Source organism: Dipodomys ordii, unplaced genomic scaffold (genome assembly GCF_000151885.1).
Source record: "Dipodomys ordii isolate 6190 unplaced genomic scaffold, Dord_2.0 Scaffold227, whole genome shotgun sequence".
In the NCBI taxonomy this organism is placed as follows: Eukaryota; Metazoa; Chordata; class Mammalia; order Rodentia; family Heteromyidae; genus Dipodomys; species Dipodomys ordii.
Genome location: NW_012267443.1, coordinates 1,585,443 through 1,602,020, shown reverse-complemented (window position 1 = coordinate 1,602,020; position 16,578 = coordinate 1,585,443). Strand labels below are relative to the sequence as shown.

General features: G+C 37.6%; 1 protein-coding gene across 1 annotated transcript in view; it reads left to right on the top strand.

The window, feature by feature from the left end:
* Window positions 1-4,451: 4,451 nt before the first annotated feature.
* The window catches only part of Asb4 (ankyrin repeat and SOCS box containing 4), a 43,949-nt gene continuing 31,822 nt past the window's right edge, over window positions 4,452-16,578 (top strand). Inside the window, exons 1-2 of the mRNA XM_013035865.1 lie at window positions 4,452-4,830; window positions 14,528-14,827. Of these exons, the coding sequence (XP_012891319.1) occupies window positions 4,644-4,830; window positions 14,528-14,827 (487 nt within the window). The 5' untranslated portion in view covers window positions 4,452-4,643. The remainder of the gene's footprint in view (window positions 4,831-14,527; window positions 14,828-16,578) is intronic.

The following is a 16,578-nucleotide window of genomic DNA, read 5'->3' as shown; positions in this document are numbered from 1 at the left end:
GGTATAAAACTTAAAGTATGACATAACATTGTTCTGGGCCATTCTTTTCTTATACAATGAAAACTTTGGATTTTTTCTGTTTAAATCAGAAAACATTATATGGACTAAAAATAAAGTGAAATTTTGCCCTGAGACCAAAGAGGTATCATTTGGACAACCAACTATGCTTCAGGTCTGGCACACAAGCTTTGAGGATGCTGTTGAAGCTCAAGTCTGAGAGAACTGGACCTGTTTAAAGAAGTAGGAAAAGGACTGGGTTCCACCATCTGGAAAAAGATGGTGGCATTTGAATGAAGAGGGCTCTCATTTATTTATCAATATTAAGGCATAAATACCTGCTGCTCCCTTGCCCTCCCTTGGCCTTCCTCCCCCGTCTTTTTTTGTTTTTACTAGATACTAGCATGGGTCACTTTTATACTTCCCTTTCTGTTCATTCTAGGAGACACCAGTTACTATATTGGGAGGATATTCAACAATCTTATGCAGAGGATTACATAGATGGAAACCAAATTGCTGATGTTAGCCAAGCGTCTTAGTTATTTTCAAAGGAAATCAGCTAACTTACCCTTTTAACTGAGGCCTTAAACATCACTGAGCAGAGACAAGCCTTTCTAATTGTTTTACCCACCTGAGATGGTAAACAATCATTGTTTCTTAAGCCAATGTATGTGGAGGTAATTCACTATGCACTGGTACGTACTAAATTATTCTCAAATATTTCTTGACTAAGGGGATAAATATAAGCAAATTTCTACCTGGACCACTCAGTGATCAATTAATTTAAAATAAAACTATGTAAATTATTTTTTTGAGCAACAGAAACATTTATTTCTGGCATCAAGCTCTCGTCTCAACATTCACTAATTATTTGCTGCCTAACCTTGTGTTGTTCAGTTATAATCTTTGGTTTTTATTTTTCCTCTTCTGTAAACTAAAAATAATGAGAGTAATTACAATCATACTACTAATAATACCACCTTTTTGGCACAAGCCTGTCTGCATCAGCCCTTGCTACCTATTCTACAGATGGTGTGAAGCACCAAATCCTTACTGTGTAAGTTAGTTCCTGTTGTGGGAGCTACCTACAACCAAAAGCATCTTCATACAAAGCGCTGAGATGCATGCATATATGACATGATGGCAAGATGCTAGACCTAAGAGGGACATATAAGAAGAAAGGGATGTCAGAAAATCTTATCATCTATGTCTGTAAGCTGACAGTGAAGGCATCCTAACTCATCTACTGGGAGTCAAGGGGACCCAAGGGATTCTGTTTTCAAAGCAATGCTTGTTTCTTCTCTATTGTTGCATTTAATAATCACCCCAGATTGGTGTTTAAGTGTTGTCATAAACCAAGGAGCTACTTGTGTTTCCAAGACAGTGTGACAATATACAGCTTGTGTGGTGCACAGCCATCAGGAAAACAAGAAGTGGAGCTTTTGTATCTCTACCTTGGCTATGGGTCCCCAGAGGATCTGAGGGGGTGTTCTGGGCCACTTGTCACAACATTATTGACTTGTCAGGAAGCTCTTTATACAGTTGCAGGAGTAGAACACACTGTCCTGGGCTTGTCATGAAATACTGATCGAAAAAGTCATCTCATTAGATGCAAAGTTTTCAATTTTAAGAGCAAAGAAGACAGGAATCCCTGATAGGTCTAACTAGACAGTGTGGAACATGGTTGTTATGTAGTGTGGCTTCCTCCTGTGGCCTTAAAAAACGTTGCATTAAGTCATTCTCGAGATAATGAAGGGGTGGGGCTCTCAAGTCTGTTTTATTGGCATTGGTCATATTACTTCCTATACATTAAGATGACTTTGATGAGCAATTCATTTAAACTGTTATTTGTTTCTTAAATGCAAATAACCTCTATGTTTTACTCTCTGCTGCTGGAATAAATTGGTCAATAATTGATTTTAGCAGAAGAGTGGAGATAACTTTTTAAATTTTATGCATTTCTTCTAAAAAAATTGCATTGCTTTCTCAAATCACTCCATAAAATTTAGATTCAATTATTTTCATACCTGTGAACAGAACATCCTAAAAGACACTATTTTGGCAATCAGGCATTGAGAAAATCAAGATTTCCTTTGGAGGGTGCAACTCTGGTAACAGAATTGCCCAGCATAAGTGAGGCCCTGGCTTCAGTTTCCTATATCACCCAGAGAGAGAGAGAGAGAGAGAGAGAGAGAGAGAAGGAGGGAGGGGGAAGGGAGGGAGGAAGAGAGAGGGAGGAGAGGGAGGGAGGAGAGGGAGGGGGAGGGGGAGAGAGGTGGGAAGGAAGGAGAGAAACAGAGCAAGCCAGCAAGGGAGCATGATCAAAAGAGCAAGGGGGGGGGTGGAGAGAGAGGGAGAAGGAAGGAGGGAGGGACAGAGAGACAGGAAGAGATAATTTTTCTAAACTACTTTATCTTTTTCGTTAGCATATCAAGAACCATGCCTAGAACACTGAAATAATAAAGTTTGTTCCAAGTATAAAGACGATGACTCTTCCATCTATAGAGAAGGTATTGATGTAGGGAGAAAAAAGAAAAGTTCCCGAGGATATAATAATTACCAATTAGACTCTTCTAGCCAAGTAACTGAAAGTCTTGACGCCTTATGAGAGGAGATATAGTTTGATCTAGGCGTTGTGCCCTGTTCTTCTTTCTCTTGGCACACTTCCTCCCTGGCTGCACTTTGATGGGGTGGTATGGTTTAGAAATAATTGTATTATGTCTGCATGTAGTTCAGTGAATTTAAGTGTGTGAAGAACTCCAATGGACATGAGATAGACAAGAGCCATCATGTCTTAAGTTCATTAGCAGGCTAAATTTGTTCTTTGTCTGTTCATCACTGTATCCCCAGAGCCCTGGATAAGTGTCTGGCTTATGGTAGGGACTGAATAGGCATTTGTTGAAGCCATGAGTAGTCCAGGCAGATCTGCAAAACAACTCTGAGGATCTCAATATAATTTCAACAAAAGCAGTGGGGCGGGACAAAGCCCTGGGTTAAGGTTGAGAAGGCATTTCCATGTGTGTGTGTCTTTTTGATACTATTTTTTAAATAATTATATAGCTTAAATTTTTATTTAACAAAAATAAGCATAAAAATTTAAATTCAAATAAAAGCCAAGCAAAACTTATGTAAAATTCTAGTAGTCATGATAATGCGTATAGATGGTACATGGAAGGGTGTTGAATTAGAAGAGAAGGTAAAGGAGGTTTTCTTTCATTCACATTTCTGTACTTAGGTAAATTCTAATAATCAAGTAGGATCATCTCTAAATGAAAAAAATTAAAATCACAACATGCAAAATGTGACTTATATATTTATATATAAATGTATGTATGTTACATGTGACAATGTATAAATTATGTTTTGAATATTACATTTGACCCAGTCCTAGCTATCATTTTTCTAATTTTAAGTGGTTATAAAATAAAAATATGACTGTACATTTTCCTCTCCAACTTTTTGCATTGGAAAATTTAAACTTACCAAAAATCTGAAAAAAAAAAGAAAACCATATATAATTCACTGTATTCAGCAGCTTTTAACTTCTTGCCACATTTGCTTTTCTATACACACACACACCCACACACTCACCTGTACATACACCCCATGCCCCCCAGACACACACCCCATCCCCCCACACACACAGGTATACCCCAAACACATCCACTCACTACCTACCTACCTATCTCTTTAGCTGAAGTATTTTAAAAGAAGTTTATGATATTGGGAGTATGGCTCAGTGGCAAAATATGAGGCTCTGGATTTGATTACCATTACCATAAAAAGAGTTTAGACAGCATTGATAATTCATCCTTTAACTCACCACTTAAACAGAGTATTCTTCTACATTACTATCATGCTTTCATTACACCTTAAAATCAGTAGTTCTATACTATCAAGTAACAATTAGTCTGTATTTGCACTTCCATATTGTTTCAATACAGTCTTTTCAAACTAACTTGGGGAAAAATATAAAATTCAATGAAGTTTATTTCACTTGTTGCACTTAGCAGTTTTGTCTTTTTAGGCTTTTAAAGAAACAAAAACCTAGAACACCCCCACCTCTACTTCCACCCCCATATTCCCATCCTGTTTTTGTTTTCAAGTCTAGGTTGGTGGAAAATGTTCTGTTTGTTTTCAAACGTGAGTAACCAAGCTTGAATTTGCAGGCTCATATTACAAATTATTATAGGTTTTTAGAAGCACATGTATCAACAACTGCAACAAATTTTCCTTTTTGGCTATTGGTTAGTCAGAGCAAGTCACTGGATCTCCAGCCAGGCACCAGATGTTTTTTGTTGAGAAGGAAAAAAAAGCACATTAAGAGCTTTTAAATCTTGCATTATCACTTTGATCATATATGAAATAATAGTGACATTTCATGCTTGGAAACGGAGCCTTCCTTCATATTGACAATATATTGCTGAGTGGATTAACTACCATACAACCACTTTAAAGGACCTGAAAATACAGTCACAGCCAAGAAGGATATTTTGAAGTTTGAAATGATCCTTATATAAATAGAACAGATCAGCATAACTTTGGGATAAAATTAGCCAACAGTTTGTGGACTCTTCAGTCTGTGTCAGTTTGCTGGGTGCTGCTCTCCTGATAAATCTCAGCAAGGCTTTCCGAGGGAGCAGAGGATGGAAGGCAACACTGCCCCTATCACTAAATCCGGAGCTGCCAAGTTAGTTAAGAGAAAATTCCTGGAGGCGCTAAAGTCAAATGATTTTGGAAAATTGAAGGCTATTTTAATTCAAAGGCTAATAGATGTGGACACAGTTTTCGAAGTTGAAGATGAGAATATGGTTTTGGCGTCTTACAAACAAGGTAATGAAAAAACATGGGGTATAATTGTAAAATTGATAAAAATGGATTTTTTAAATGAACTAAATTAGTAGCTCTTAATGTTTCTTTAAATGTTTATGTAATATTCCCAATTTTAATCTATGGTTTCTTTTTAAACTAGAATGCATATGGATTATATATATGCATGTCTTTCTCTCTCTATTTGTATATATTTCTCTGTATATATATTTTACACACACACACACACAACATTCTACACACTTGCATCTCTTATTTTCTGTCTCTTCCTCTGTACTTAGAATTTGGAATGCTGGACAATCATATTTAGTAATGCAACCATGTGTTTGTAACTTTTCTAATTATGATAGCATAGAATAAATAAAATCTCTCTAGATTATGGTTAAGCGAACTTAGACCTTATCTAGACAATTTGGCTGGTTGGGGACATGCTGTTAATTTCTCTTTAATCAGCCACTTAAAGATATATCATTTCTATGTTTATATGGATAAAAAGAGGATTTTATTTCACTATTTGAAGGGTTAATAAATGGAGAAATCTATGCCGAAAGCACCTTGATAATCTTCATCATTTTAATGAGTTTCAGTTCAAGCACAAAAGCTAAAGTCAGAAAACCAAAAAGTTAACTTTTTTGCCCCTGGCCTGAAATAATAAATCAAAGTTGTACAAGTGCTTGGTGCAAAGTATCAGCTTTATACAAAACGAAGAAAAACAAAAATATGAATGAAACTGTTTTAGTAAGGGATTTTCTTTTTTGGTCCTAGAACATATGCTTAACAAATCAGAAATAAATTCACATGCTGATTCTAATTTTCCAAGTCAACTAGTTAATAGGGGAACTTGAGGAGTCAGGCCATCTGGTGAGTGGGCTGCAAACAAAACCCTGTTCAACATCACTTCTGTTTAAATAAATTAGATGATAAGCTCTTGTGTAGCACATTCAGAGAGAGAATGCGTGATTATGTTTTATGTTTAAAAATGTTTTCTCTCCTATATAAAACTATTAGTGCCACCGATTTCCAGACATAAATACTAATCATCTGTTTCTACAGTAATTTCACTAATTTCTGATAGTTATAAAGAATATAAGTTGAGGCCAATTTCTTACTGTGTTTGTGATTTGTGCTTGAGGGAGTCATCATAAGTTGGCATTGCTGTTTGGATTAAAGGATAAAAGAACATATATATATATACATATATATATGTATATATATGCACTTTTTAAGGTTGATAGAGGCTCTGTTAAGAAAAATCAGAGATATAATTAGGCTTTGTTTGGTGGAGAATGTCTGAATGCTAACTGCATTTAAAAGTTGTTGTTATTTCAAAACTTATATTTGTGCTTAATGTAAAATAAGTCAGATCTGGGTCAGTGAGTAATTTATTTGACCTTGAGTCACAAAGACTGCCTTTTCTCATTTCCTGCACAGCCAAGTTGCACAGGTCCTGCGATGATTCTGAGGTTATGAGAAAGGAACTTTGAGATGCAGCTTCTCAGGCAGCAGGGTGTTTTCTTCCTTCTTTCCTTCTTTCTGCTTCTAATGATGTCATCACCCTTGAATGAGAACAAATATATTTTTTAATTTTCTTGTCAATATGAGCATTTATAGTTCTCATAGAGCTGAATTTTCCTTCACACTAATGGTGTTTTCAGCGTCTGGACTGTGGGATGTGGCTTGTAATTAGGAGGTAGCAAAACACAGAGTCTGAGTAAAAAGGAAAAGTTCTAGTCTTATGTATGCCAAGTGGGTGTCTACCCAGAAATAATAGGATTTGTGGTCATATCTTCAGGGATTGCACAGGGAGTCATTGTTGTGTGTGTGCACACAAGCACATGGGTATGCATGCACACATGGGCATGTGGAAAGGCAATGTCTGTTAAATAGGAACATGGATAAAAGAGTGTCTCTTTAGTCTTGAAGCTCCATTTATTTTCTTGGAAGTTACTGCTGATATTCTTTTTTCACATCACTGCAGCCTAACTACCAGTCCTTTCAATATTAAGGTGGAGAATGGAAGAATTGCTGATGAAGTAAAGTAAATCTTAACCTAAGTGATCATATCAACTTCTTAACTCACAAAGGAATTCTTTGTCAGGAGAGTAGCTGGTTAGTACACTAACTAGTCAGTCAGAGCTTTTTGAATGGTTCTGATGAATAGTTCTGAAGGATATTTGTATAGATTATAAAGTCTTTGAGACTTTATTCAATAAAATCAGACCTTTTGGATATTGAATACTTGTTCAGACTGCTCTTTGATGTTTAAAGTATGTTTTAAAAACTCTGCAAATAAAAGTGAACAAGAAAAATATACAAATCTTTGCATGTAGCTTGATGAGTTTTCAACAAGCAAACAAGCTTACATAACTATCATCTACACGGAGAAACTGAAATACTGTTTACTTTTAAAGGATGAAAACCTGCAGCTTCTAGTTGTTTTTGGCTTACTAAGCATGACAATGTGTTAAAACTTTAGCAAATAGCATGTTCAATTTGAATTTTCTTTTGTTTCTAATACATTCTGTATTAAGTATTTGATTATCCTGAAAGAGATTAACAGTGCTACAATCAATTCCCACTTTTAATTTCCTCTGAAATATGCTGTAACGTTTTTCATGGGACTTTGAAAAGGGGTTGTATTTTATTCCTAAGTATAGTAAGTCTAGGCTAATATGAAAATCAGTATGGAATTCTTGGAAAGGTTTCTTAGACCTCCACTGGCAAGAATATCAATTTAGGTTCTAAATATTGTTCCACAATCTAGTAAGTAAATCAATAATTAAAAATTGACCTCATGAGCCAATATGCATTTTGTGAGGAAGATAAAAGAAATTTGGAAACTGGATTTTACGTCTGCCTGTAGTGCTAAACTCCTCAGGGAGAAGCTTTTCCCACCAGCCCAGCAGAACCAGATTTAGAAGCTAGTCCCCACAGCCATAGTCCTATGGTGGTCCTATGTAAGCGCCTAGCAAGGGTTCTTAAAATTAAACAGATTTTGTTTTATAGTTTCAAGTTATTTTAAGTTTCATAATCGATCTTCAGGTAAGATCATATTGTATTATTTTTTTTAAAAAAAACAAACCTTTCTTATTCCGTAAAATAAGGAATTAAAAAATGTGCCTGCTGGCATTTGAGAAACCTCCTAAGAAATAGCTGGCAAAGATTTGTGTTTTAACAAAGCAAAACTAAAAAAAAAAAAAAAAGCAAAACCAAGTAAGGAAAGTAATGCTTACCAGATGACCATTTTAAAACAGGAATGGCATAAAGCAAACACAAATATCTGAATGATTTTTTTTTAACAACCAGATATAATGAGCACTTGGATAGTGAAAGGATATCCGGATATATAGTTGACTCAGAGACAAGGGGACAATATGTAGAGTGAAAGCATACTGGAAAGAAATCTCTGCGTTAATTCCCAAGGTTCATCCAATCTGTTTCTCTGGTGGACTACAGAATGAGCAGTATGAGCAATGAGTGTAAAGAGTTGTACCTACAGTTTTTCTAACTATACGTTTTGACTCTCAGTTTTGTGCGCTCTGACTCATTAACAATACAAGCAGACCAACATACTTATCTCTTTGGTATGAAATGCTTCACTCAGCAAGGTTAATCGGAGTCCTTTTATCAATCAGTTTAATTCACTTAAAGTACTCCATTTATGACACATAACCTCAGGTTCCTTTGTGGTAAGTCATTTTTAATTAAAATAACCAATGAATGATTTCCCTTGAAAAACTTTCTGGCAAGTACTCTAGCTACTTCACTGAGTAACATCTGCTATCCAAATATCACAAAAGCTTTTATTTCCAGTCTCCTAATAAATATTCTTTATCACCTAATTTTGTTTTCCTTTGCCAGAAATTTGCTTTCCTGTGATCTTATAACCACTCTAGGGGTTCCTTTCCCTCTCTAAATGCTAAGTTTTTGCTTTTCTTTAAAATTTTGCATGTTAATCTTGTCTTCCTTTTTCCTTTCCCAGAGGGGACCTAAAAATACTAGATATTAAAAAATAATTAAGAGTGGTGTGTCAGTCTATAATCCTCCAGGACTCTGCAAACAAGCAGACACAAGCAGAGTAAATGTCTGCTAATCCAGCCATGAGCAGTGTGTGCAACCTTTGGCTGTAATGACAGGCTCTGCTTTTGTGGCATTTCTTGGGCTTAGATTACCTTGTAGTTGATAACTTTTTCAGAGCCCTGGTTTAGCTGAATTTTTACCAGAGAATGTGTACGTTCTTCCCAAACTCTGGAACAGAAGCAGCGCCATCTTCCGGAAGGTAGCCAAAACGCCTTATTAACGTTTCTTGTATCCATTTTTTTCTATTTCTTTACCTTATTTCTCCAGAGTGAGCTTTCAACTCAGCCACATAATTGTCTTTCTTTGGCTTCTGCTTTAAATTCAACTCACACAAAGCAATACTTGGGGAATGAGTCTGCATATTTTTTGAGAGGATAAAACTTCTGAGATTCCTTTGGAACTTTTAGCTACAAGCAATATCAGCTTGGAAGTGAACTTCATAGCTTTCAGATCATAGCTTGCTACGTAGGAGTTTTAGGGGGACTGAGTGTGAGAGTTTGATCTCTGTTAGCATTGATTTTATGAATAAAGACATTTTACTTAACCTATACCAGACAAATTTATACATTTGCCCTCAGCTGTGTAAGGCAAGCTTTGCTGAGATACTAAGTCTCCAGCATGCAGATAATTAATGACATTATGATGAGACTAACATAAGTAGATTATGCATGAAGATGTGGGGAAAATAAAGGTAAATATAGAGATTATGAATACATACAGGTGTGGCTTGTATTTGAGCCTTTCCTGTGGGATTTGTACGTGGGGAACGGATCTGTACTTTTCCATTCCCTGAAGCTAATGCTCTTCTGAAAGCAGCCATTGCTGAACTTAGCCTGTTACGTGGAGCTGGATTGTGGGTGACTTATACTTAAAGTGGGGGGGGGACAATCGCTACTTGCCACATCTACCCAGCAGCTCCTCGAAGGATGATACTATCTCCCACTTCCTGATACCGCTGTTCTTTGTGCAGTCTGAGCACAAAGGTAGGGCAGCATGGCATGAGCAGGGTAAAGTCGGGGTCGGGGGGTGGGGGGAACTGTTGAAAGGAATACTAAGAAGAAATCACAATGTAGGCTTGAGAACCCTGGGAAAGGATGATGCGCGAAGAAAGGAGAGTGTCAAGCAGTGCATCTACCGATCGCGTAACTGGGTTTCTAGCATTCTGTGACCACTGGTGGATATAGCTGAGGGAAAATTCTGATTCCTTGACACACCCTGAATCAACACTAGCCTGTTAATGTTAGTAGGTACAGCCTCATCTTCCATGTTGAGACCACTTTATCCAATGGAGGACCTGATTTGGTCCTCCATGAAGATAGGTATACTCAGCTATTTGCTGAGCTGGAGGTCCAGCCTCATTTTAAAGCCGTGATTATAATACACATCGCCCCTTTGCCAAGGGTTGCTCTTTGCTCAGTGCAGTAGGCTTTCCTATTCTGCTCATGACTGACTTATCCAAAAGCCCTTTCCCCTACACTTAAAACCAAAGTTCTGCAGCCCAGCTTAATGATACACACCAGCCTCTAGTCTGTCTATTCCTCTTTTTCTCCTGTCAGTTCCCAGAGGGGCATTAAGGTACCTTGTCGTCCCCCAACCTAAATCCATGCTAAGCTAGGAGAAGTGCCTTGTAGGCACAGTTCCATTGTGAGGACTGGCTTCAATCCAGGAGAGGGTGGCCTGTGAACCTGGTTACTAGCTAATGATTATGATTATAAAAGACACGGGCAAAATTGACTGAGAAGCCAAGGATTTATATCATAAACAGGTAGGAGAAATTCCTTAGGTGCTGCTGGGAATTTAGGAGCAAGAAAAAAATATCAACAAGCAACTGTATTTCCATATCAGAGATGTGACATATTATACATGAGTTCAGGATCTTCTTCCTTTCTTTGTGATTTGCAAAGCAGACTTGGAGTTAAACCTGCTCTGCTTCCACAAAGACAAAGACAGATGGAACATTCACACTGCAGATATTCTAAGTTGGACTAGAGCAGGTGACTGATGACTTTAGCAAGCTGAAAAAGTGGCAGTTTTCTCATACGAAAAATAAAAGATTTGGACTGGGTAATCTTCCCTCTAGTACTAGCATTGTGTGTTTCTTTGATTTTACATCAAAATAGTGTTTTCTTCATCAGCCCTAGGCTGCTTCCTTCCTGAAATCATTTTTCTTCCCATTGCAGAAGCAGGCTGGGCTTTCCAATCAGTGGCAGCACAGAGCTACCTGATCTTCACTGCTTATCAGTGCGTGAAGCTTCCCCCATGGTTTTCAGATCTGGAACCAGCTTCTCTCCAAGACAGAAGCAATTGTTTTCACAAGTTGCTCATTGAAGAAACTATTTAAATGATAATATATTTGTATTAGCGTGATACACTCATTATCAAAAACAAGCTGCATGCCACGTACCTTATGGTTTTAGTGTACACTGTGAATAGAAGTGTATGAACACACCACACCACTTTATTGTGTGCTTATCTCTCTTCACACGTGCTCATATGCACAAGCATTAGTAGTCTGTGCTTGATACTTCCTAGCTCAGACTGAATACTGTCGACCCAGGGACACCTGTGGCTCTACCAGGAAGAGCACACAACCAAATACTATCTTCTCAGTGACCAAGATAGCAAGCTACTATCTTAAACGTAATTCTACTGACTGAATACAGATGCATACATCTATTAAGATACTCCTGAAAGAGAGTCCCCATCTTAAGTCCATTAGCCCATTAGCCTTAGTGTGAAATAAATGGAATTCTTTTGGAAGACTAGATTTGGGTCAGGGAAAATGTGGGAAGGAAAGAAAGCAAGTGAGAATAGAATTCTGAATAGAATTAAAAGAGAGAGGCAGAGGGGGAAGGAGGGAGTGAGAAAGAGAAAGAGAAACTAGATGAAAGGATGTGCTAAAGAAAGACAAATTTTGGATTAAGTTCATTCATTCCTGTGTGATAGATCAGTATTATCTATAACTCTGTAAATGGTATCTTTAACTTAAATTATCTTGGAGAGCGAGATAATGATTTAGTTTAGCTTGTTTGTTTATTTGTTTGTTTTCTTAGAAGTAAAAGCCAACTGAGTAGGTAAGGTCCTGAGTTCAAGCTCCGGCACAGGAAATAAAATAAATAAAAATAAAAATAATGCATGCAATAGAAGAACTCAGCAACAAGTATATTTATGCCTTTGATTTCCACTCCACATATTCTGGGAAGCTATTACTACAATCAGTTTCTTGTTCTAGGTGTTTAAAATATATTTGAAAAAAAAAAAGACAAAGCTGGGCATTGGTGGCTCATGCCTGTAATCCTAGCTGCTCAGGAAGCTGAGATCTAAGCACTGAGGTTCAAAGGCAGCCCTGGCAGGAAAGTCTGTGAAACTCCTATCTCCAATAAACCACCAGAAAACGAAAAGTGGCGCTGTGGCTCAAATGGTAGAGCACTAGCCTTGAGTTGAAGAGCTGGAGGACAGCACCCAGGCCCAGGGTTCAAGCCCTACAACTGACAATATACATATATATATATATGTATATATATGTATATGTATATATATATGTATATATATTTACATAAACTTGTATCTTGTATAATATATCTAATCTTCTGTTCATTTCAGTCTACATAAAACTGCCTGCTTCCTTTTAATAGCCATTGAGTATGCACTTGTATACAGGTTCTATAATTTATTCTCCTATTGATAAAATATGAAGTTGTTTTCCATTGTTTAACCTTTGGGAACAATGCTGTAGAGTGTGCAAACTCTTCCATGTGGGCCAGGTTACAGAACTGACCACTACGGGATAGCCTTTCACAGCATGCACTGTGAGCAGCATTCACTGGAGTCTGCAATACCGTGCCCCTTTGTGGCACTTCACACGTGAGCCATTATACTTGTAGGGGTGTCATAGATTTGCTTAAATGGGAAACTTTTAAGACCTGACCACCAGGCTTACTTTTTTTTTTTTTAATGTTGGTCATAGAGGTTGAACTCAGGGTCTGGACACTGTCCCTTGGCTTTTTTGCTCAAGGCTAGACCTTGAGCCAAGCGCCACTCCCAGTTTTCTGCTGGTTAATTGCAGAAAAGAGTCTTACAGATTTTTCTGTTTAGGCTGGCTTCAAACCACAGTTTTAGTCTCTTGAGTAGCCAGGATTAGAGATGTGACAGGCTCACTTTTAACGTGGTCCTCATCTACAGACTGCCCTGTAGTTGCTCCTCACTCTTTGTAAGGGTTGGTGCCAGAAGCAATCATAATACACTAGATTCATTCTGATATCATGCAATCAATGAAGCATACAACTTTCACTTCTCATCTTCTGAGTACTGGGCTTTTATTAATGCGGTTAAGATTATATTAGTATTTTGTCAGTTCCATTTACCTGGTGGCTCATTTTAAGAGTAGTGTTAACTCAAATCCCTCCCTAGGTCTTCTCTTAAATAAATGACCATTAAATCACATCTTGCTTACTTTATACTTTTAAGTGGAATTTTTACAGCCTAAAAGCAAACTTTTGATTCATTCAAATTTAAGTTCATTTTGTTATTTCAGCCCTAGAGTTCTCTTAGGCCATGGTGCAATTGCTATAGCCTCATCTTCTCGCCATCATTATGTCCTCTCTCTACGGAATTTTCATTCCCCATTCCATGAGTTTAAATGCAGCAGCTCATGGCTTCTGTTTGCATGAGAATTTTATAAAGTCACCAGAGCTATGCTGGTCAAATATGGCAATTAAAAAGGATGGAGGAGGAGGAGGAGGAGGGGGGCAAGGAAGAGGAGGAAGGGAAGGGGAAGGGGAGGGACGGGGAGGATAGGGAGAAGGAAAAGGAGAAGGAGAGGGAAAAGGAGGAGAAGGAGAGGAAGAAGAGAGAATGAGAGAGATTCCAACATGTAATGGAAAATATTTATTTAAGCTCTCAGCTCTAGGAACAAATTCTTTTCTTGTTTTGACTAATGAATGTGTTCATAGTTTGTGGGCATAGTTAAGTGTACCATACATCAATCAGGTTTTCCTGTTAGCCTTGGCTGTAATTTAGTTGTGCAGGACATAACTTCTATTTCATGTGCTTCTCTTACCTTTTGACTTCTTTTCGTTTTCTTTCCTGACCCTGCCATGTTATATTCAAGACATTTTAAAACAAAACTTTCTCTAAAATTTTTTGATTTGCCTTAAATTCTTCTATGAAAAGAAATTTCATATAAATCAACAGGCAAACACAGAAAAAAATCTTGGTGTGACTATTTTTCCCTCCTGAATTTCTAAAGGTTGTACAAGAAGGGTTACAATTTAACACATCCCGTGCTTCTTGACAAGAGTCAAACTTCCATCATTCTCTCCTATCCCCCATAAATAAAGTTGATACTAAATACCTACTATGGCCAGCCATAGTTGGCCATGCTTGCCATCCCAGCCCTCAAAGGCTAAAGCAAAAAGATCAAGAGTTCAAGGCCAGCTTGTAGTGGGTCCTTGTCTCAAAACAACAAGAACAACTAAAATCTTTGTGCTGAAACTTCTGAGCTGCCTTCCTCTCAATTTTATAAATTTGATCCAAATAAAATACTTTGTTGAAATCCTCCTAAAACCAGGAACCATCCTAGGATAAATAAGTTAAAATTCCCTTCTTCTTCATTTTTCAGGTTATTGGTTGCCTAGTTATAAATTAAAGTCTTCCTGGGCAACAGGCTTGCACATCTCAGTCTTGTTTGGCCACGTGGAATGTCTCCTGGTGCTTCTGGACCACAATGCTACAATCAACTGTAGACCCAATGGGAAGACTCCTCTCCATGTGGCTTGCGAAATGGCCAACCTAGACTGCGTGAAGATCCTCTGTGACCGTGGTGCAAAGCTCAATTGCTATTCCCTGAGTGGGCACACAGCTTTGCACTTTTGTACCACACCAAGCTCCATTCTCTGTGCTAAGCAGCTGGTGTGGAAAGGTAAGCCTTTCTGTTTGCACAGTCATGGTTTCAAGCCTTGGAGATTCCCACTCAGGCAATGGGATATATGTTATTTATACTCCTGTTTTAGCCTAGTTCAGGGGCCCTAAGTTGTGTGTGTGTGTGTGTGTGTGTGTGTGTGTGTGTGTGTGTGTTCACCTATGTAAAATGAAATAGTCACCTAATTGAAGCTTTCAAACTAAATACCTTTACATATATATGTATATACACACACATATATATACACATATATTCACACATACAGACATGTATATACATACACACATATTTATAGGTATACACACACGCACATAGGCATATATAGTTAGTTCTTTTAGCTGAGGTCATTCAGGGATGATCTTGGAACCTTCTTATTTTTTAAGTATGGGAAGTATAACAATTTACTAATTTCCTTAACAAAATATTTACTTAGCTCCTGCTCAGTCAAGAAATGAGGTTAATACAGTATGTTCACAAAAAATAAAAATTAAAATAAAAAAAAAGAAATGAGGTTAAGTAAGTGAAGAAGAGAATGTAATTTCCTCACTCAAAAGAAAATACAGTCCAGCAGGGGATATAAGCATCAACAAAATTAGTTCTTCAGTATGTAAATTCTTAAATATATAATTATAAGGAAGAAAAGTTCTATGAAGGAGGAAACAGGAGTTATGAATGAATGTTAGAATGTTAAGGGTGAGCTATTATAAAATGAGTAGAGATTTCCTTAAGGATATGATGTGTAACCACAAGAATGAGGAGGAAGGAGGCATTATACAGGAACTGTGGGAGAGGAGTCGAGTTCAAGGGCAAAGTGCAAGGGACCACAGGCTTGGATTACTAAACAAATGGTCCTCAGTATGAAAGGCTTAGGGTTGGGTCAAAGGACAAGAGGGCAGAGGCCCGTGCCACATGGTAATATTGTATACGATAAATGGCTCAGGGCCTTCTGATGGAGGCCAAGGTGTGAGGATTGAAAATACACGCATTGAGAATTTAAAGCAAGACAATGACATGGTCTGTTCACACCTTCATTCTTGAGTTATGCAGAGAATGACAGGAGGAACGCAGGAATGGGGCAGCAGACCAGCAGGGAAGCTGCTGCCAAAGTCTAGGGGTCTAGGTTGATAGAGGATAGGGCCTTGCCCTCAGGGCCAAGCCAGGTAGGAAGAGAGGAATGTGGAAACAGAGTTCATAGGATTTGGAAAAATCCCAAACTGATGGATTCGGATGAGAATCAGGGAGAAGTAAAGGATAAGTAGGTTCAGAGTTTCATTGTCAAGTTTTAGGGAAGGGGCAGATAGTAAGATTGCTAACTCTCTCTCTCTCTCTCTCTCTCTCTCTCTCTCTCTCTCTCTCATTTTTCATTGTGTAACCTAAGGAAAAAGCATGCATGTGGTAATAGATGCAAGATTAGCATTTTTTAAAAGTCAGGTTACCAGAGTCCAATTTTCACACAGAAGGATCCACAGCAAAATTCATTATTTTTGAGAAACACTATTTTTTATGAAACCATCAGCATAATCATCTTAAAAGTTCTGTACTACTCTTTGGGTCTTTTTTTTTCTTCCCAAAGCCCTCTAACCTCTGTGATTTCCTGACCCTATAGTTGGCTTCCCCCCAAAAAATGATCATATAAGTTGAAATATATAATATTTGGGCTTTTGACTCTTATCTTCCAGTAATTATGATGCATTTAAAATTCAGCCACGTGGTTGCAAATAAATCTTACTTTATAATTTGCTGTGTATACT